This window comes from Peromyscus eremicus, chromosome 13 (assembly GCF_949786415.1).
Source record: "Peromyscus eremicus chromosome 13, PerEre_H2_v1, whole genome shotgun sequence".
Classification (NCBI taxonomy): domain Eukaryota; kingdom Metazoa; phylum Chordata; class Mammalia; order Rodentia; family Cricetidae; genus Peromyscus; species Peromyscus eremicus.
In genome coordinates this window covers 9,991,994-10,014,879 of record NC_081429.1, presented here as the reverse complement: position 1 = coordinate 10,014,879, position 22,886 = coordinate 9,991,994, and the positions used below count along the sequence as shown (strand labels likewise).

At 46.6% G+C, this 22,886-nt stretch overlaps 1 protein-coding gene across 2 annotated transcripts in view; it reads right to left on the bottom strand.

Annotated features, from left to right (window-relative positions):
• The window catches only part of Farp2 (FERM, ARH/RhoGEF and pleckstrin domain protein 2), a 104,299-nt gene that overhangs the window by 22,288 nt on the left and 59,125 nt on the right, over window positions 1-22,886 (bottom strand). For both annotated transcript variants that reach the window (XM_059278625.1, XM_059278624.1), the window contains exons 13-17: window positions 22,099-22,357; window positions 8,628-8,806; window positions 2,783-2,872; window positions 2,236-2,369; window positions 1,541-1,622 (exon numbers count right to left, since the gene is read on the bottom strand). In XM_059278625.1, the coding sequence (XP_059134608.1) occupies window positions 1,541-1,622; window positions 2,236-2,369; window positions 2,783-2,872; window positions 8,628-8,806; window positions 22,099-22,357 (744 nt within the window). The remainder of the gene's footprint in view (window positions 1-1,540; window positions 1,623-2,235; window positions 2,370-2,782; window positions 2,873-8,627; window positions 8,807-22,098; window positions 22,358-22,886) is intronic.

The following is a 22,886-nucleotide window of genomic DNA, read 5'->3' as shown; positions in this document are numbered from 1 at the left end:
AAACACTGCTTTGAGAAATGATAGTGAGTAGCCAGGCAGTGGTGGTGCATGCCTCTAATTCCAGCACTTGGGAGGCAGAGGCAGGCAGATCTCTGAGTTCGAGGCCAGCCTGGTCTACATAGTGAGTTCTACAACAGCCAGGGCTACACAGAGAAACCCTGTCTCGGGAAACCAAAAACCAACCAACCAACCAAACAAACAAACAAAACAAAAATGAAAAGGAAAGAAATTATATCGAGAGAAATACTGCTCCAGGGAAAAGTACTCTGAGGGGAACCCGCTATAAGGAACCCCATTCAGAGAGAATGCTGTGAACAGGAAATCCTATTCTGAAGGGAACTCATTGCTGAGGCATGATGTTCTGAGGGAGGGAGAAAAGATAATCATATTGAGGGGAAATGCTATTCTGAGGATACTCCTCTCCTGGTGGAAGCTTATCTCCTTCTCCCTTCTTTTACACACACACACACACACACACACACACTCAAAAACACTGTGTGTGTGTGTGTGTGTGGGAGAGAGAGAGACAGACAGACAGACAGAGAGAGAGACAGAGAGAGAGAGAGACAGAGAGAGAGACAGAGAGAGAGAGACAGAGAGAGAGAGTTTCTCTACATAGCCCTGGCTCTGCCTGCCTCTACCTCTCAAGTACTGAAATTAAGGGTGTACATCACCATGCCCTCTCAGAAGGGGGCATTATATCTGCTGGAACTGGAATTACAGACGGTTATAAGACACAATGTGGGTGCTGGGAATCCAACCCAGGTCCTCTGCAGATACTACAAGTGCTCTAACCATTGAGCCATCTCTGTAGCCTGGGAATGTTCTCAGAGCACTGCTCTGATAGGAACACTGTACTGGGGTGAACCTTCATTCTGGAGAATATCATTCTGAGAGGAAACAGGGGCCTGCCCTTCTAGGAGAACACTGTTCTATGGAACTCATTTCTGAGGGGAACCTTATTTAGAAAAAAAGCTGTTCTGAGGTGGTAAGGCCGCTCTGGGAATACTACTTTGGGGAAAGGCGTTCTGACGGGAAACCCAAGGAGAGGTAGGTGGTTCTGAAGGGAAAGCTGGACTGAGCAAGCCCCTCCCGATGCCATGTTCTGAGAAGAGCTGCTCTAAAGGAAACACTCTTTTGAGGAAAACACTTCTGAGAGACCTGTATTTTAAGCACATCTCCTTGGGTGAAATCTTGTTCTGGAGACTGGTGTCTTGAGGGGAACCTTCTAGGAATTATACTCTGAGGGAGAGGCAGCTCTGTGGGAACCTTGCTTATCTAAGAATGTCTGTTCTGAAGACTTCTCTTGTGAGTACTGGTACTCTTAGGGGAACCAAGTTCTGAGGAGAATCCTGCTCTGAAGGAAATCCCTTCCAGGAAACGCCTGTGTTTTTATTGGGATACTGCTCTGAGGAACCCCGTTAAGACAACACTGTTATTAAATGTAGAATGTTGTTCAGAGAACAGTTTCGAAAAGAATTGTACGTTTCATTCACAGCTTTTATGCAAGGCCTGGAGTTACCACACAGACCTGTCTTACCTTTAGCTGACGCATGTTCCTGAGGAGAATGTCCCCAATGCGTTGATGGTCGTCTTTTAAATGGGCACTGGAGGGTCCTTCCCTGGATTAGAGGAACAAGAAGGTTTATAAGTCTCATGGAAGCTTCTGGAAAATTCCACGGTAACAAGTTGCTGTAGTCAGAGTCATTTTTCCTTTTTTTGCGACAGGGTTTGACAGCTGATGCCCACATGAGATTCCCGTCTCCATCTCCCTAGTGCTGGGATTGTAGGCACGGTCACTACACCTAGCAGTCAGAGTCATGATGACGTGTTTGCAGGTGGAAAGAATTTGACTTGACGGCAACAATTACTGCATCTCTCTAAATCTGACAGTAACCAGGTGAAAACAGACTTTTTCTTTTTGACTTGCTTCTCTATTCTCTTTTCTGGAATAGGATAAATAAAATGTATTGTTATTTGAGTTTATTCTAGCTCACTCAATAGGATTTTGAAATACACTTCAATGAATTAATGGTTGTCCTGAATTAGTTTCTGAAGATGGGGACTTCCGGAGATAAGTCAATATGTCAAGGGTGGGTACTCCCCAAGGAGAGTTCAGGACTTGGGGACCCAGCCCACGGAGCCAACAGCGTGTGCCGTGGAAGTTCCAGTAGGTGGGAGTCTCCGGTGGAGGGAGTCAAGGGAACAGTCCCATCTGGTGCCCGGTATCGTTACCAGAGAGCCAGCCTCTGCTCCACCTCATGCAGGAAGCCTCTGTGGAACTCGTAGACTGGATCAATGTTGGAGAAGAGCAGGGTCATCAGGCCTGCAGGCATGGCATCCTCCTTGATCACCATACTTCGGAACCACTATGGGAGGAGTTTGGCATGATGAGAGGCCCAGCTGGGAACTGAAAGGCCATGCCTCTGAGGGCTTGTGACCTCACGACACCAAGCAAAGGTCCTCCAGTTTATAAGGATAGCCTAAACCAGAATTCCTTACATAGCCTCTTTGTTGACCGTATAATTTTCAAATATAAACAAAACAATTCTAGGTCAAAGCTTCCAAATAGATACATTTTTGGCTTTACAGCATCATGAAAACTTAAGACATCAGCATATCTAACATGACTTAGACATCCTGCTGCACGGCAAATCTGTTCAACAGAATTTACATAAGTAGGTCTCAAGATTGCCAAAGGTATTTCTCAGGATGGTGCCTCTGTGTTTATATCTAAAGCATATTAAGGAAATCAAAACGATCAAGGACTAAGGTTTCATACCACAGTAATAACTTCTAAATCCTTCAGATATGTTCGTTCTGTAGCGAGAATCTCCTTGGCTATGAAATAGGCCTCGTCTTCTGGTATGTGCTGAAAGAGGCAGAGAGAACCGTGAGGGCACTTCTGGGGGACACTTCCTTCACATCCAGGGAGAGCCTGAGGTTTGTAACATGCTCTGCTCAAGCAAACCGCATTTTGGAAATTCCTGCCATAATTCCTAAAGGGATTGACTGTAAAACAGAGACTTTATTTGTACATGTGTATGGCTCAATGTATGTTTGTGTGCTGATGTACAAGTGCCTGCAGAGGCTAGAAGAGGTCACTGGATTTCAGTTACAAGTGGTTGTGAACCTCCTGATGTAGGTGCTGGAAACTGAATCCAAGTCCTCTGCAGGACCAGCAAGGACTCTTAACTACATAGCCATCTCTCTAGCCTGGAGATTTACTTGTAAGTAAACACATCCAATTAAGCCCAGCTAACATTTCTCTCCACATTTTGCCCTCATTATATGTTATTCTTTGGAGAAAATAATTGCTATTCAAATATTAATATATGTAAAACAGAACTGAGGTTTATTACCGGTTTTGTGATGAAATTATGTTCCTCTATCATTGCCATTGATGAAGCTGGTTAAAAGATACAGAATGTATATGTTTAACATACATAGTGTGTATGTTAAACAGGTATGTATGTGATTAAAGGCTGGAGAGATGGCGCTGTGGTTAAGAGCCCTGGCTGCTCTTCCAGAGGACCAGGTTCAAATCCCAGCACTCACATGGTGGCAGACAACCACCTAGGACTCTAGTCTCAGGAGAAGCTGATGGCCTCTGTGGGCACTGCATGTACATATATGTACATACACATATATACATGCAGGCAAAATACACAGAAACATAAAATAAGAATAAATAAAAACATGTATGCAATTAAAATAATTAAATTTGGGCTAGAGATATGGCTCAGCATAAAAAAAAATTTTAAATTAAAACAATTAAACTTACCTCATAAAAGTAACAACAACAAAAACTACGAGTGTGTATTCTGAGTGTGCCTATGACAAGGTGCTGAGCTGGCCGATACACTTCCTGAATGTGGACGCAGACCCCAGGTCCAACTCCAGGCTCGGCTTTCAGTGGCTTCCCTTGTGCTTGCTAGTACTGGACCTGAGATGGACCCGTCTAAGGAGCTGAGCGATCTCCGTCAGGGCTGTGTCTGTCTAGCGTGCAAGGCGACATTCCCAGTCAATGAGGGGCTGCAAGTCATGGCAGAGCACTGTCATGGAGCATGAAGGTGGAAAGGGCTGAAGCCTGCAAAGACTGTGACCAGGTCTCTCACATGGAATGGGTAGAGTGGGCCAGCAAACAGGACAAATGTCAAGCACAGAAACTGATGTGGGATAGTAAAAGGGGGACGAAAGAAAGCCATCCGACCTCTGGTGCTTTGGAGTGTTTGGGGTCAACGTGAATGCACTGTGGCATGCATGCATGCAGGATGCAAGCAGACCTGGAGAGGCAGGCGGGAGTCTCAAGAGGCCTTTGGACAAGTCCATTGAGATGGTGCGGGCGTGAATGTGATGTGTGATCGACAGAAGCTGCAAGAATGACCGCAGTGAATTCTGACCTAAGCCAAGGGAAGGATCAGCGCTCACCACCAGAGGTGGGAAGGCTGAGGCAGTCCGGGAGGAAGCACCATGCTAGCCTGCAACATGCTTCACAGGCTGCACAAGGAGAAGCAGGGGCCAAGGTGACCCCACCAGAGGCCCATGTTTGGGGACCACATCTCTTCTGTGCCCTGATTTAGTTCAAGACAGACTGCAGTGTTCTCTCACAGTCCCTAGAATAAAGGAGTAATGAGGTGTGCTCATCTTAGGTGTCTTTGAGCCCATGGAATGTAGTGCCTTCCACCCGTCAGAGAGACACACCACTGTAATGCATTCTGATGCCATCCTTCAGAGCCAAGTTCTGCCATAGTCTCCCCAGAAGTCATGTGCAACTTCTCCATCAGCTCTTCTCAAATGATTGGGAGCAACTGTGATAGTCTGGGTCCCTGGTTCTACCCCTTGGTATCTTCATGCTGTTCCCGGAGTGTGGCCCTTTCCCCAGCAGAACAGCTCACTTATTTTTACAACCTTCCACATTTTTTGTGTGTGCCATAAAGCATTTTTAAAAAAATTCAAATCCAATGACATCTTTTTAAAGAAGTCTTATCTCCCAGACTTGACATACGTATGTCATGAACTTTCAGCAGTGAGAGCTGGGCGGCTCCAGCCTTCCTCACAACAGGACAGAGGTTCTGGTTGCTCGTTTTGCACACTTCTGGCCTTGGCCTGGGATAAACAGGTCAGGGAAGACGGCCTCTTAATGGCAATTATCTTTGTCTGAAACCCAAAAGCCCATCCTAACTCTGCATGTGCTATAGAAACCAGGTCCAGAGCCCCAGACCAGCTCTTCACTGTGTGATAGGAAATGTGCCAGAGCACAGTCCCAAGAGCATCACTGAAGACTCTGCAGGAGCCACTGATGGCGGCAAGCACCAACTGCCCTGCCCTGTTCTAGAACGACCAAATCAAAGCCGAGCAAGCTGACCTGCTGGCCAGAGATGGATGGATGGTGATGGGGCCAGCCCAGAGGGACAGCACCATCTGCCCTTCTTCACCCCTGTTACCACAGGATAGCGCCAACTCTCACACCCACACAACACAACACAGGATGCTTCTGCTGTCTTTTGGCAATCCTGACTTCAGAATACTCGATCTTTAGCGACCTCTTTTAAAAAAGGAAGTGGGGGGAAAAGCACTAAGTGAGGCCAGAGAAACAGCTCAGTGATTAAGAGCACTGGCTGTTCTTCCAGAGGACTCCAGTTCAATTCCCAGCATCTACACGGTGGCTCACAACCACTGTAATTCCATTTGCAGGGGATCTGATGCTCTCTTCTTGCCTCAGTGGTCACTGTATGCATGTGGTACACATATGCATACACAAGCAAAACACTCATATATATAAAATACAATTAAAAAGTTGCATCAAGGGCTGGAGAGATGGCTTAGTGGTTAAGAGCACTGGTTGTTCTTCCAGAGGTCCTGAGTTCAATTCCCTGCAACCACATAGTGGCTCACAACCATCTGTAATGAAATTTGGTGCCCTCTTCTGGCCTGCAGGCATTCATGCAGACAAAATACTGTATACATAATAAATAAATCTTTTTTTAAAAAAAATTGCATCAAGGGCTGGAGAGATGGCTCAGAAGTTAAAAGAACTGGTTGCTCTTCCAGAGGTCCTGAGTTCAATTCCCAGCAACCAAATGGTGGCTCACAACTATCTGTAATGAGATCTGGTGCCCTCTTCTGGTGTGCAGGATACATGGAGGCAGAATGTTGCGTAATAAATAAATAAATAAATAAATAAATAAATAAATAAATAAATAAATAAATAAATCTTTAAAAAAATAACTGCACCAAGTAGAAGACAGTGGAACAAAAGAAAACAGGCTGGCTCCCACCAGCAGGCTTGGAGGGCCATCCTTTCCTTGTTCTTCCACACACCCGAGCAGCTAGACAAAGGCTTGAGCAGGCCTGGGCATGGATTGGGTGGTACATCTCTAACTCATGCCTCTATGTGCAACCAAATGACTTCAGGAGAGTCATCAGTGGCTTTGGTTCACAGAGTTGGAACAGTAGGAGACTCTGGTAGAAAACGACCTTCAGGTCAGACCCCAGCTACTTCTGGCTCAGTGCCCCTGGGGGGCCTGTGATGCCCTGGACCATCTGTGCCACCCAAGGAGCTTAGCTATGCTTGATACTGCCTTTATTAGGCAGACTTAGATATTCGGGACTGTACAGTTGCCAGACCAGAGCTGAATCTCAAAGGGCTGCTGTAGATGTCCCTCTTTGCTGAGGAGGCTGCCACCTCCTGGAGAGCATGCATCTGTGAAGGCTAGAGGTGACCTTTCCACACAGGGCCTAGGACGGTTCTTGTTCTCAGGTTCATTCTCAGGTTGTGTATCATGATGACCAGACACCTTCTCTTAGGGCTACGCCCTGTGAGCCCAACTATCTCAGGTGAAGGTCAACTAGCTTTTTCTTTTTCTTTTTTTTTGTAATGTGGTAATGTTAAAAGGAAATGGTGAAATAGATTATTAAGTTTCCAAAATAAATAAAAATGATCATAAGACAACTGTGTTCATGCCAAACATGAAGTGGTTGAAGAAGTACAAGTGACCCCACTGCAGGCTGATCTGTAGTCCTGGGAGTCCACCTCTCGCCTGCACGCCTCCAGGATAGCCACCTTGTAACCATCTCCCTCATTCTGTTCAAAGGACTTCTCCTAGTCAAGATGGGGTTCTGGGAGATACCTGGGCACAGAGGAAGGAGTGGCCTGCCTCCCACCATGTGGAAATGGGTCTTGTCCTCCCTGCTAAGGTGTGTCAAATGACCCATAGGCCCTGCCATTCTCTGGATAATGAGGCTAGAATCTTGCTAGAGTTTGGATTCGGACTGTTCCTGAAAGGCTGACACGTTGAAAGCCTTGGTCTCTTAATTTAGCACTATGGAAATGTGAGAACTTCAGGTGGGACCCAGTGGGAGTTCTTTGGGCCCACTGGGGGCAGGGATGTCCCCAAAGGGTTCAGGAGACTGCAGTCCCACTTCTCTCTCATGTCCTGGCCATGAACTAAATGGCTGTTCCACCAGGAGCTCCCACCAAACCAGCTTCTCTAGGGCCCAAACAGCAGAGCGCCTCTCCATGGGCTAAACCCACCGACACTGTGCGACAAAATAAAACTTGTGTCTTCATAAACCGATGTCCCGGGTGTTTCTGCCGGAGCCACAGAGAGCGAATACAAACAGGGGGCACAGGTGCTGTAAGAATGGCAAACAATGGCACTTTTCCCCGGGCGGTGGTGGTGCACGCCTTTAATCCCAGCACTCGGGAGGCAGAGGCAGGTGGATCTTTGTGAGTTTGAGGCCAGCCTGGTCTACAGAGCGAGTTCCAGGAAAGGCATCAAAGCTACACAGAGAAACTCTGTCTTAGGGGAAGAAAAAAAGAAAAAGAAAAAGAAAAGAAAGGCACTTTTCTGTGATGGCACCTGAGACAGGTCCCACCTGCTCAGCCCCTATTACCCACCTGGCTGATGCTCAAAACCATACTTCATCCTGCTGTGGCCTCCTAAGAGATCGCAATGGCTTTCTGTTATAGGTCTATTCCCTCCCCCAGACTGTAATTGTTTGATTGCCTACCAAAATGTAACCCCAGGTTGGCTACCGTAAAGTGAACTGGTTGTCCCTGGCACCTATGAGTAAGTAGGATCTTCTGCTTGCTCATTCTCTACTGTATATTAAAAATGTGCCCTCACTACAGAGACCTACAGGAACACCATGTCACGCCCTGTCACAAAGCCCAGGACCTCCCACTCCAGGCACTATCTCCAATGTTGGCCAGGTCCCCTTCTCATCCAGGAAGTCTCCCATATGAGATCTTCCTGAGCCCCAACCAACCTTCCTTTTGCAACCGCATCTCCAAGTCACTTGGCTGTAAGCAAGGAGAGAGGAAGGAACCAGTAGGGCACTAAATCAAAGGGGAGAGGCAGTGGGCCCCTGCAGGGAATGGCCTGTCCCCTTCCCACCTATCTTCGGGATCCAGCCGAACACTTGGAAACCATGGATGCCAAAACATCCTGGCACACAAACACGGGAATGCGTGGGCACGGAACCCTGAGTTCTAAGGGTAACAGTGTCTCAGATGATCTGTACCAGGTCAATGGGGTGTGAGCAGTCTTCTCCTGCCCACCCGGGGGCTCCCCAGTTAGGGTATGCATCCGGCAGCACGGTCAGTCTCAAGAGTGGCCCACCTTGTGTTTCTGCTCTTCTGGGTTGTCCATCCTGGCTGTACCAGCACCACTGAGGACAGGGCTTAGAACAGGGGATGAGCCCTGCTCAGCCGTGCTCAGAGAGGCCTGAAGCTCAGGGCTCAGGCTCAGCTGGCTCTTCTGGCTGGAGGGAGAAGGCTGAGGACTATCCACAGAAAAGCCTAGAAACGAATGAAGTAGGGTGGAGCAAAAAGTGAGAAGAGCTGTGAGGCTGGCCCCTCGCATAGACTGCAAACCTGGTGCCGTTAACGGGCTCTATGGAGAATGTGTGGGGTCATGCGCGGTCCTAGACACGGCGCCAAAGGGAACAGCGGCGGCTAATCTGCCCAGCACCGGAGACCAGCACACGGTGTGACTCCTCGTGGCCCCGGGTTGGGATTCTAGGGGTGTCTTTCTGAGTATATCAAACACCACAGGACCCTGAAGCAAACGGCTCCATGGAGGCCAGGGATGGCACACACACACATCACCACGTTGCTCACCGAGAAGGCACACCTAATTTTCAGCCTGATTTATTCAAAAGCTAGGTTACATAAAGTTGCTCAGTTCACATTCTCTGTCTAGCTGCTGGGCTTTTCACTAATGAGAATATTTTTTCTGTTAGTTTCTCTTACCAAAACAAGAGACTAATACCTAACTCCTTTACTAATTAAAACAGTATTTGCTTTTCAACAGATCAGACTTTCAGCCAACTTCCTAGGAGGCCAGTGATGAGGCATAATGCATCTGACAATTTATAATATTGAAATTTGCTTAGGAGGCTGAGCAGGACCACCTTGAATTTAAGGCCAGCCTGGGCTACAAAGTAACATCCTGTCACACTTTAAAAAAGAAAAAAAGAACATTCCTTAACTTCTTATCAAAGGATTCTTATAATTTTCTATGGGAAAGCAACAATTATTAAATGCCAAATTTTAAAGATACATTTAAAACAGCATTTTTGTTTGAGACAGGGTCTCAGCCCAGGCAGGCCTCAAACTCACTACGTAACTCCTTATCCTCCTGTTCCCACATCCTGAACGTTCAGATTGCAGGCAGACAGTACCATACTCCAAATGGGATTTTACAGGAGAAATTCAACGCTGTTTAGAAACTACTGAAATTTAGAAACTACTGAAATGGAAATTTACCTCATATTTCCAGGTGAAAAGTACTTTAACTCTGAAGTCACTGTTCCTCACTATGATTACTAAGAGCCTAGGAGCCCTGGTTGTGAGGATGCTATAACAGCAGGGCTTCCTCACTCCATCCATGACTGCTTTCAAAGGGAGGTCCTCGTCTCCGCTGCTAAGAGTCCTTAAGTGAAGTCCTCTATAGTGACCAGTTTATAAGGCTACACCTTGGCGTTTAACGTAAAGCTCCTAAACGAGAACAGGTAGCATGGAGCCCCCACTCACAGGGCCGGCACAAGCCCCCGGGCAGGGCAGCCTCCAGGGTGGCAAGCTGGAGCAGAGGAGGTTTTTATTTTCACATTGACAAAGTCAGGGATCTGCAAGGCCCTCGCCTGCTGCTGGGGAGTTAAGGATGCTCTGCAGCGCTCCCATAGAACTCTGCTTTGGAACTGTTCACAAGTCATATCTGAAGGCAGGGGAAAACATTTATTGACATAGAAACCTAGGCGATGTTACTACACAAACGTTTAACAACCAGTTTATTAAAATTTGCTTTATTACAGATTTAGTTGAAACATGCTAAACAACATTAATGATAAAAAAAATTATAGCTGCCACCACATTTCAATCTTTGTCTCTTTTGTGGGGACCAAAGTGGAGCCGACTCTCTGTGCTCCCCTGAATTGTGGGTTTCTCTATGTTGAGTACATCCCAAAGACGTACTATTTAAGGTTGATGCTCCAAAATCTTTGTCACTGGTAGCTCAGAACTGCATGAAGTCCTTTTAGAAAATTAAAATTCAGAGGAAATCTAGAAGCTATGAATAACTTACATTTTACAACTACACTGTTTAAAATAGAGTAGTTGTGATGCTTTACATCCAATTATGAAAAATATGTCAAAGACCACCACTTTACAGCCAGGCATGTGCCTTTAATCCCAGCACTCAGGAGGCTGAGGCAGGCGGATCTCTGAGTTGAAGGCCAGCCTGGTCTACAGAGTGAGTTCCAGGACAGCTAGGGCTACATAGAGAAACCCTGTCTCAAAAAACCAATACAACAAAAAAACAACCCCCCCCAAAAAAACGAAACAAAAAAAGAGACCACTTTTACCTATGACTTTACTGTTCCTCACTTGAAGATATGAAGTCTAGAGCAAGTTCTAATGGACAATTATCAAAAAGTTTCTGGAACACAAAGTAATATAGAGCACAGGCCGGCCTGCAATCCTAACAATTTATAAGCTAGCTGGGCTACACAGCAAACCCCAGCTCAAAATAAAACAAAACACACTCCCCATCCCCCAAAACAGAAAAGGTTCTCACAGAGGCTGGCTGGCTGGGTAAGTGGTTAAGAGCATTTGCTGCTCTTCCAGAGGACTCAGGTTTGGTTCCCAGCACCCATATGGCAGCTCAAAACCCATCTGTAACTCCAGTTCCAGTGGATCTGATGCCTTATTCTGACCTCTGTGGGCATCACGTGTGCATGCAGTGCATAGACATACATACAGGCAAAATATTCATAAGCATAAAATAAAAATAAATCTTTTTTAGGTTGCCACAAAATTGGACTTTAATTTTTAGTAGCGGGAGGGGCAGAGCATGCAGAAATGGGTACTTGAGGCACCGTCGAATGATGCACTCTGAGGATGCCAGTAGGTTTGGCAAACAGTGTACTGCCAGTGTGAGGGAAAGAGCCATTAAGGCAGGAGGCGCAACTGCCAACATCCAGCCTTTAGTAAGAACCCTATGAAGAAGGGAGACTCGGCTTCGGGATGGATTAGGGTTAGTGTAAGCGACTTTTGGCTTTATGGAGGTTAAAAATCACTTGGTATCATCACTGTATATATTTTCTATATTACAAAAAAGTTATCAACTCAAAATTTAGTGAATTATCTTAAAATGTACCACAAGGTACCCTTAAATATTTTGTTTACAGTTAAACCTGTTAGAGAAAAATGTCCAAATCATTCTTGAAATTATACAGATAAAGATCACATGATAATGTTAAATAATCTGGGACTTAGTGGAAGGGTACTTCTCCAACACGTGAGGGGCCTCAATTTGACCCCCAGCAAACACACACACACACACACACACACACACACACACACACACACACACACCGCTACTACCACTGCCACTACTCTACCAAAAACTACGAGGAGATATTCTGTCAACTGGCAATAAACATGTAACTCTTCTCAGTGGGACTGTGGTAGATCCTCTGAGCTCCATTAGCACAGCAGCATCTGTCCCTGGAACACACTTTCAGCTGGAGCCACCATTGTGTGTGTGTGTATACATATATATACACACACATATATATAGTGTGTGTGCGTGTGTGTGTGTGTGTGTGTGTGTGTGTGTGTGTGTGTGTGTGTGTATGAAGGAGTAGCTAGCCAGTGTGCTTTCCAGAATTGATAAAGACAGCAATGGAGTCAGGGCCACTCAGTTTCAGTGACTCGGTGTTCCTTGACATAAAAGACAATTGGCCTGATGGTTCTTCCATGAAAAATCCTCTCCACATGACTAAGACATATTTTTGTTTTGTTTTGTAGACAGGCTCCATACGTGGCTCAGGCTACCCTCAAAACTCCCTGATCTTCCTGATTCCACTTCCTGAGTACTGGAATTGCAGGTGTAAAAAGACATATTTAAATGCATGGCTAAAGCTGTCTTAAGAACAGTTTTAAGTGCTATAGAATGTTTCACGCTAACTGACATTCTACTACAGAGTCAATCTTATGTATTTGCAGAAACACCCAAGGTCCTCTAATAAAAAGCAGAGAGTGAACTGCTCTGAGCCACAGGAGTCCCTATTATAAAACTCATTCATCCTCAGCCCTTGATGAATATGCCTACACTCAGAGAACATTTAACCCTCCTACTACAGTGTGAAGGATCAACTTTTTTTAGCTGTAGGGAAGGGATTCTTCAGTTCTCAAACTGAGTTTCCTGAGATTGAGAAGTAGAAAGAGCAGCTACGAACTCTACATTTCTGAGGGGGCAGATCCTGCTGTCCACTGGGAGAGACCGTTGCACGGGCTGTGTGGGGGAGTCATTTAACACATTCTCAGAGCTGCGAGTTACACGCTTGCCTTCACAGGGTATTTAACGCTTATTTCAAACTGTCAACAGTGAGCATTCCTGGGAGGTGGTTTATCTCTTAAAACTACTCAAAACACATCTGATAATTTTTGTAATATTATTTAACAGGCAGTATAATTCTTTTGTGCTTACCTTCATTTTTTTCCTTCAAGACAATTGTTTTTGTTCATCTAACTAGAGATGAAAGATGATGAAAAAGAACTTCACATTTAGAGAGAAAAGAAAATAAACTTTTATTTCATACCTTTAAGTTCTCTTTTTAGGAATTCTTTAATAAAAACAGTCTTGAACATATTTGCCTCATAGCAGAGGGTCAGATCCTATTCAGCAAAATTGAAGGTCAAATTGAAGGTTAATTTGGGTGTCAGAAGCACAAGGAAGAGAAAATATGGCTTGAATAGTAGACTGTCAGTTTCAGAAAGAAAAAGAAGGGGGAAAACCCACAGAACTGACTACATAATGCAAACAGGTAAATGTGCATTTGATGAGTTCAAAGACCTTGTTTCCGGCTTTGCTACCGGGCCAGTGTCATGATTCTCTTCACAAACAGAATCTAGTTTAAAAACAAGTGGAAGGTGGAGAAATGATTAATAGTGCCTCCCTGTCTTGATAAGGAAATAAGGAAGACAAGGACATTCTTCCCTCATGGTCACTATGGCTTACGGTTCAACGGTTGCTCAGAGCATACCAGTGGTTCAGCTCCACAGGCCGACTGCTCAGAGCTGGCAGCCCTCTGCCCCTCCTCACAGCGTCCTCAGGCACCCTGGCGGACTCCAGCTGCTGCAGCAGCCTTCTCAGAATCACACCATGATGCTCAATCTCCCCGTGCAGGGGTGCCAGACCCCCTACCAGGACTTGGGAGCCACCACCAACTGCCAGATCAACCTGGAACTTCACAGTTCTGGTGTCAACCTATTCTGCAGTAGGACAGTGTGTGACTCTGAACTTTGCTCACCGGAATCTCACAAGAAGAGGGACCTGGAGAGAAACTGATAAAGCTGCCAAGCCACTGAGGTAGCTAGACCTTCCTCAGGCTGTCAAGAAATCAGACTGAAGCCACAGAGAGTGGGCTGAAGGCGTGCTCCGCTTGGGAAGAAGGGTGTTTTTCTAGCGCTGGAGACACTGGCCACAGACAGAAGACACGCCCACTTGTGTGGCTTCAGTGAGAATCATTACCTGGATAAGCAAGTGAATTCCAACAAAGAACTGGTGATCCTATGGCCAACTTGTACAAGGTCAGAGTTCCCACCGTGACACGGTAGAATGTCCCGGCAAGTGCACCCAGGGGGAGGCAGTGGGAGCCGAGCCTGAGGCTGACTCTCCTGTAGCTTAACACTGCACAAAACAGCAACTCAAGTTCTTTAATTTCATTGAGGAAGAGGGAAAAGGGAGGGAGGGAGGAGGGAGAAGGATAGAGGGGAGGGACGGGGAGGAGGGGGAGAAGAGGCACAGCACTGTCAGGTTATGTGGTTTACTTTGCACACGGACTTTGATAGTTTTGTTTTAATAGAATGATTTCCTGGAGGTTAGGGGTATAGCTTAGTGGTAGAACATTTACCTAACATGCACAATGAGGTCCAAACCCCAAAACACACTTTTGCCTAAAACCTTTAGAGCCTGCAACAAGTCAAATATAGTGAGTCTACAGAGTGGCCCTCATTGGAAGGGGCAGTTTGCCAGGTGGCGGCGGTGGCGCACGCCTTTAATACAAGCACTTGGGAGGCAGAGGCAGGCGGATCTCTGTGAGTTTAAGCCTAGCCTGGGCTATGGAGTGAGTTCCAGGACAGCCAAAGTGGTTACACCGAGAAACCCTGTCTCAAAACACCGATAGATAGATAGATAGATAGATAGATAGATAGATAGATAGATAGATAGATAGATAGGCAGGCAGGCAGGCAGGCAGACAGACAGAAGTGGCAGAGTTAAAAAATGTAAGGACCTTGCTGGTTTTACCATCTCCATTGGATGGCGTTAACTCAGGTCAGATGACACACAAAGCCCCGAGTTGGAGCTCAGCAGCTCACTTATCACCAGTTTTCTCCCTGTAGACCCCCACACTAGAGCCAGTACGTCGTTCATGTGCAGCAGGTGCTGACAGTCATGTGTCAGCAGGGAGCAGGCCTGTGTGAAAGAGACCTGAGTTTCTGCCACTAGCCTCTTTTGTGTGAGAGGTGACTGCACCATGGGCTGTCTCCTAGAAGTGCTGTTGTCCCGGCCACTGCTCTGTGGAGACACACGGATGCTGGGCTCTGGGGCCTATGTGCCTCCCACTCCAGTCACAGGTGCCAGCTAATCACTGGTGCCTGGACCTGTGGCTCTGCACCCCCAGCACCTCAAAGAATTAAGGTGCTCAGCGTGTTTCTGGCCATTGCTGCCCCGAAGGTGGAAACAGGGTCCTCGAGCCCCCAAGGATACAAGAGGCCAGAGAAGTATGGACCTCTAAGCAAGCAGCAGAAAACCTCTGTTGGATGACCAGGAAGTTCAAATTCGTAGCTGGAGCAAAACCTGCATGAGATTGCTGAGCTCTGGGGAGTACTGCGCTCCAGGACAGCCCTCCTCCCTACACCACTGGGAGGTTCTAGCCCATGGGAACAAACTGAAAAATATGTCCTGGTGCTCAGCTTTAAGAGTTAGCAGCACTGTCTGCGCAGAGTAAAGCATGTGTCTGTGGTGTGCACTCTCAAGGTGGCAGCGTGAGGCTTGCACCTTCAAGTGTGGTATCCATGGTCTAAGCACACTCCAGCGGCTCCTCTACCTCCTCTGCCACACTGGCCATGTTAACCACACCAGACAACACAGAAAGGTATTGAAAGAGTGCTAAGACAGAGAAAGCAAGATGCCCCCCCCAACCGCTGGCCTTCAACACAGATGTCACTACTCATACCCATAGTGAGACAATTTATGTAATCTACGTTTGGTGAAGGGTTGCATAAATATGCACTTATTTCAAGGATTAATTTAATATGTGAAATAATCTGTAATCTATATAAATCAAAACTCTTAAGTAGAGGGAAAGAAAGCTAAAAAGCCCATTTAAAAATTCATAGTAAATATTTCCTCATTTTATTGAATAAACAATTAAAAATTGTCAGTACATATCTGCAAATTTATAAATTTCCATGGAAAACAAATTTTATAAGTACCACAAACAGACAACAGAAACGTCTCTTTAAAGCATCAAAGTTTGAATGCATAGAGAAATCCCAGCTCCACTTCTCCTCATTCCCTAGAAGAATGAATGCAAATGCTTTCATCCAAAGACAGAGCCTTGTGCACCAGTGGACACTGTGGAATGGGCCACTGCAGGGAAGGAGGTGACAACGGCCGCCACCTGTGACAGTGTCTTTTGTCTATGCAGCCCCGAGACAAGAGCCAAAGTGAGGCCACAGCAGATGCAGTTCCACGGACTTCAGAACAAACATTAACTACTGAGTACTAACACTGACTACGAAGTAACCGTTCTCGTAAAGGACTTTCTGCTGTTCTATGAACTGGAGGGAAGAAGTGTACCTTGAAGATATACAGTACCTATCAGTATCAACTGGCACATAAACACGTAAGAGTTAAGAATGAATGTGTGCACATCGCTGTGTTATTATAACCACAGTGTGGGTGATACAATATAATTACTACTCAGGCAGAACAGGGGAGAGTGCATGAAAAAATGAAAACATACCTGTGTACTAAAACTATCAGAAAGGATGGACTCACTGGGCATGTCAATGGTTTTCATGTTACATTCCTGAACGTGCTAGTGGCCATCCCTTGGTCATTCGTACTAAATAAAACACAAGTGCTAATGAAAACAGGGCATTCTAATCTAATGCCAGACTCAGACAATGTCTCTGCCATATGAAAAGGCACAAACATTACCTAATGGATCAAGGATATGCAGTGCAGAACATTGCACATCTCTAATATAAACAATCTTGCTACCGTGTAATCATGTTGTTAGTCTTCAAATATTCATAGTGGCTTATATAAAAGGCCGAGACTTTGGGATCTTAAATACAAAAATAGACTTGATAACTAATAAAAATGTATCTAAAGCAGAGTACATTGTTAGTGGTGGACTTAATGGTTAGAACAGATACTGCTTGATGGTGGCCTTGTACTGCAGGGGACAGCCATGGAGTCTTGTCCCCTACCGACACTGACACACAGACCTATTATCTGCGTGGACAGACCTGACCACTGTTACCTTTCTGCATGGACACACTGGCTTGGACAGCTCTCTACCTAGGTCTCCCTTCTACTCACCCTAACTGTCACCAGGACAGCCTTGACAGGGCCTATCCAGGGTGGAGAACTATTTCTTTTAAGAAGGTTCTGGACATCACTAAGGAAACCAACAGACTGAGAGCACTGTAGAACACTGTAGAACTTTTGTCTACTCACTCTGAAGAGCTATTCCCGACTAGGACATGCTACTCAAGGCTCTGAACTCACCTCCCTCAGTCTCTGCATCTGAACAGTTACTGGTCATATGGGCCACATCCCCAGGCTGGAGCCACTGGCCAACACAGGCAGGCAAACCACAGAAAGGCTCAATGCTCACTCTGGGTTCAGTGGCTTCAGGTCAAACCATACCTTCTCCTAAAGTGAGAGTACCACTGTAGCTCCAGAGCAGGAGAGGCGTAATTTGTGACTGGCTCTGGCATCCTTTGGTCCTAGGTCTGAGCGCCTGCCCACTGTGACTGACAGGGAAGGGGAAGGTCAGCACAAGCGTGAACAGGAACTTAGAAGAAGGCACAGCTGATGCATTATCAATACTCTATTAAAAGAAAGTTGTCTGAAGTTTCTCCAAATTATGCCAAAAAGTGGCCCTTCACTAGTGTTATCCATAGAGCACCTCGGATGCCAGGCTCGTACCAAAGCTGTCTTGCCCCCTTTCCCACTGGTGGTCATGTGGGGCTATGGAAACTGGTATATGTGGCTGGCCTCCTGGGTGCCAGTCCAGGCTTTGGGACCTAGGCAGTATCACTAGGCTGACTTTCCCTACAAGGCACAGGCTAAAAGTAAGGGGTAGGATATTCTGATTGAAACGTCAGACAGGCAGACACAGAAAGCAGATCCTGTCTGTGTCCTGACTTGAACAGTTCAAACACTAACTGGCTTATGACTGTTGAGACAGGAATCTCACTGTGTAGCCCGGGCTGGCCTTAAACTCAAGAGCTTCTCTCCTCTACTTCCAAAATGCTAGGATTGCAGATGGGCCACCATGCCCAGCACTTTGAAGATAACTGGGTAATTTAAGTGTGTTCTCGCCTCAGGTGATACCAGGGAACTATCATTTTATACAATAATGAGTGAGTAGGCTCATGTCAGACTGTACCTTCTGTTTCACAGGCACGTTCAGAATGCTCAGGAAAGGTATAATAAGCACTCCAGGGGATTCTTCAAAGAGCTACATCCCCCAGTCAGAAAAGGCAAGGATGAGCGTAAATACCTATAATCTCAACACTCTAGAGGCTAAGGCAAGATCACAGAAGTCCAAGGCCTGCCTGGGCAGCTTAGTAAGAAGTAAAGAGAAGAATGGGACAGAGTCTGGGGCAGGCAGAGTGCTTGCCTGACCAGCAAAGAGCTCAGGTTCAATCTCTAGCACTGCAAACTAACTAGGAGAAAAGAGAGAATGGGTGTGGCCAAACACCAGCAATGCTGATGTGGGCGGGGACTGAACGGGACAGAACAGGCTTATTATACCTCTTTTCTAGTTTTTGTATATTCTGAAAACACCCCCACCCCCCAAATGAAAGAATTATCTACAGAAAGTGAGGTTCCATTAGTACAAATACAAAACAACAAACCCCACTCTATAGGAGGCCCTAACAGCAGATGGTGACAACAGAATTCATCGAGACTCTCCAAGGGGACAGTGTGACAAACTGACCCGGAGGAGGTCCTTGTCTGTCTGATGGGAACAACCCCTTCCCTCAGCACAGCTTTGCCATGACATAGTCACCCCAGCCTGGTAGTAGAGAGGGCTCCACCCCTTCCACACCGGACCTGCGGCCCAGATACGAGGGTGGGCTTGCTTAAAAAACAAATGAGTACCGAGTTCAACCCTCAGCACTCAAGAACTGGATGTGGTACAGCATACATCTAATCCCAGCGTTCTAGACGTGGAGGTAGAAGGTCAAGATATCTTTGGCTAGATAGCCTGGGATACGAGGGTCTCAAAAAAAACCGAAACAAAAACAAAAACAAAAACAAAAACAAAAAACCAACCAACCAGCCAAAACTCAAAGATGACAAGTTTGTTGCTTCACAGCATGAACGAGTACCCTGGCCAAGCGACAGTGAGGGAACACAGTAGTCTTCCTCAACCACATGAACACCAAGGTTCAAGAACAACATTCAAAAGGTGACACAAATCCAAGGCTGACTTTGGGAATCATACACTGGGAGAAACCAACTGTCTTAAGCAGTTCTGCTCTAAGCAGTGATACCTTGTATGCATGGAAAGCGGCACCCCACCTCTAAGAACCGGAGACAGAATAAACAGTACTAAACACACAGCAAGCACTGATTGGTGGGCTGGCAAAGAAGGAGACTGCAGTATACAAGTCTAAGGGAGTTACAAAAAAGAAACTTATGGCTGGGTGTAGTCTGTATTCCCAGCATTTGGGAGGTTGAGACAGGTAGACTGCCATGAGTTCAAGGCTAGCTTGGGCTATATGAGTTCTAGGTCAGCATGGACTACACATTAAGACCTTGTCACAAAAACCAAAAGGAAAAAAAATCAGGGAACATTTAGTCACAAACTCCTTGCTAGAATCTGTCCAATATAACAAGAAAAGACAGAGGCCCGTGGTGCCCCAAAGACCAGCACAAAGCCAGAAGTCTCACAAAGGAGGCTGGGGACGACCTCAGGGATAAAGCACTGGCCTAACATGCTCAAGAACCTGGGTTCACGCCAGAAAAAAGTGATTTCCACAGGACATTTTGATAAGAAAACGAAACTTTCAGTGTATATTGCATTGCTAGATAAGATCACAAAGGACCACCACCAAAGCAACCAACCAAACCATACCAATAAACCTGTCACCTGTGGGCCTGTGGGCCTGTGGGCCTGTGGGCCTGTGGGCCTGTGGGCGGGACAAGCATACCCAAGTGTGGCCAGGGCTGGCTTCAGCCCAGCACTTAGGAGGTCCCGGGTCTCATGTCAGCGGCTTATCTTGTCTGAACCATGAACATCAGTCCTGCCCTTCAGAGTGCTCTGAAACATGTAGTCCTCCGCACAGCATCAATCAGGGCTACCTGAGCACTGGTCCCTCCCGCTGCTTTGGGGCAGAGCCGGGTTTGCGATAGTATCTACAGGAAACAGCCAGCAATGTGTATTACAGACCACCTGATGCAAGCCAACACCACTCCTAGAGAGAAGACTCAAGCTCTTGTACGTTCTGAGGCACTTCTTAGGTTCTTATCACTTTAAACAAACAGCTTGCTACGTCAGTAAAAGAAACAACTCTCCTGCACCGGCTTATACTAGGACCTTCAAAGCTCACTTGTGGGTCTGGCTCTGCTCGACTGCAACCATAGTACCTACTGCACCTGTAACTAGGATGAACAGAAGGGAGCAAGGCATTTCACACTTTCACAGCGGCTTTTAGACCAGTGCCCCTGCCAGCCCACTCTAAACACAGCATGGCCTTGGTCTCAAGTCAGTAATAAGGAGAGGCTGGTGGCACCAGTGAAGTCCCAGGAGGGCCACCCCTGCATCCAGAAGGCTATCGTCTCCACTGTCCTTCCTGTGTTAGGATGCTATCAAGGCATTCTACAGAGATGTCATACCCTGTACTGACTGCACAAACTAAACAAAACCTCATGCTAACTGGTCACAGGAAGCATGGGTCATTTTAAAAGCAGCATCAAGGGGCATGATACCAATCTATTACAGATGAACAGGAATCTGAACTGCATAATATTGAAAATGTATAGCACCAGTTTTTACTTGAATTCAAAGCAGGTGTCAAAAAGCCAATGCTGCAGAGGCCAATTCATCAGTCACTACAGGGAATGGCTGGAAATACTCTATATTAGAGTGATGTGTAAGTTTTAACATCACTTCAAATGAAAGTTTTAACTCTTGACATTCAAAACAGTATCATCTAACTGTAACTAGAAAAAGCCCTGACTATCTACATGAACTCAATCACTTCCTATGTCTGAAGCAAAGGATTCTGATCTGTAACTACACCAATGGGGGAAGGGTCTCTTTATAAAGGAGTCTAGAGGGGTCAAGATGGGTTTTTATCTATCTGCTTTCCTAGAGTGGAACTCTTTAAACTGGGCTGAAAACCGAAAGGGACTCTCTCCCCGCCCGTCTGTGCAAAAGGGTTACTGAAGAAGAGGCTCGTGTCCAGGGGTGCCTCCGCCTCCGAGTCCCACGAGTCTGTGTCTGAGCTGCTCGAGTCCTCAGCTGTCGTGGGCGGGTAGCTGAGCTGCTCTAGCTGGTCTACAATGTCGGAGAACTGGAAGGCTGAGCTGGACTCAGAGCGCACTGAGTACGCAGGGAAGTTCACCATGGAGCTGGCCTCAGACTGGTTGGCTGAGCTGCACGTGTGCAAAGAAAGGCCACCATGCAGTGGCATGTTGTTGAGGGAGCTGTTATCAGACTGGTTGTTCCTAAGGGAGCTAGTTTCAGAAGGACTCAAGAGGCTCTGCATCAGGCTGGCCTGTGCCTTCACCTCAAACAGCTCTGAGGTGTCTGAGGGATGGACATTGCCATTGAAGTCACTTCCTTCCCCAAATTCAAAATCATCTTCTACACTCATGTCTACTGCCTCAGTAGAGTATCTGTCTGGACTGGACTGGGCAGACTCTGGGTGCTGGAAGGAATCCAGACCACACAAGGCAGGGGACCCAGTGGACTGGACAGGTAACAGGGACTCCTGAAGGACTAAAGAACTGTATGGGAAAGAAAACGCCTCAGAGCCTCCAGCAAAGAAAGAGATGTCTGCTGGGTCATCATCTATGAACTCTTCAGACACCTGCAGCTGCACATTTGTCAATGTGAAAATAGGGGTCCCTCTGAGGCACTGCCGGCCACCCTGGTACTCCCCGCTGGGCAAGAAGGAGCTTGCAGAAAGCTCATCCTCACAACTGTCATATCTACAAATAGCGTTGAGTCCCCTACTGGCCCTCCCTTTGTTTAGGTCTAAAGCATTGAGACTCTGTCCTTTGGGACAGGCAGAACCATGGCTGTTCACAACACCACAAATCCCGGCACCTGGACCAGGCTGGAGCACAGGGGGTCCAGGGAGATGGGCCGACTGCATGCTGGGGCCTTCGGATGATGATGCTCTGCTGCTCTTCTCTGCTGCTGTGCTCTTGATGTAGGGAGCCTGGGGATCCACAAGGGAGCTGCTGCTGTCCTTCACACTGGGTACACCAGGAGGGGACAGAGAGGAAGCAGGGAGTGCATAAAAGGAGGCATTTGCTGAAGACAGGGAGGCAGAAGTTCTCAAGCCATCGGTGAATGAGATGCTCTGGGGATCAAAATTAAGAAAAGAGGGAACAAATAAAATTATAAAACACTATTACAAACTGTAAAGCCAACGGGGTCAACTTCCAACATCTATACATCCTTACAACTTTCCTTGAAAAGGGAACCTGAGCAGATTTTTCTCTTTTACCAAGTGAGGATTTGGGTTTTATTTGGAGACAGTCTCACTGTAGTCTTGGCTAGCCTCAGATTCGTGGCAATCTGCCTCCCAAGTACTGGGATTATGGATGTGTGCCATGCCTGGCTTAGAAGTGTATAGTACTGCAACCTGACCCAAGGCCATCTGCTTATAACACCCTTTAATTCCTTCCCCACTCCTGTGGCATGAAATATCATCGTAGAAAAAGAAACTATCACAGAGAACCACATGACAAGGTTTCTGGGGTAGTCCTAGTCCTCCTAAGTCTATAAGCAGATACGTTGGGTGTTCACATCTCTATTCAGCTAAAAGCGCCCTTCACTGTGGTGCTGACACCAGGTGACAAGGGCCTGTTTATGGTCCTGGGGCTTGT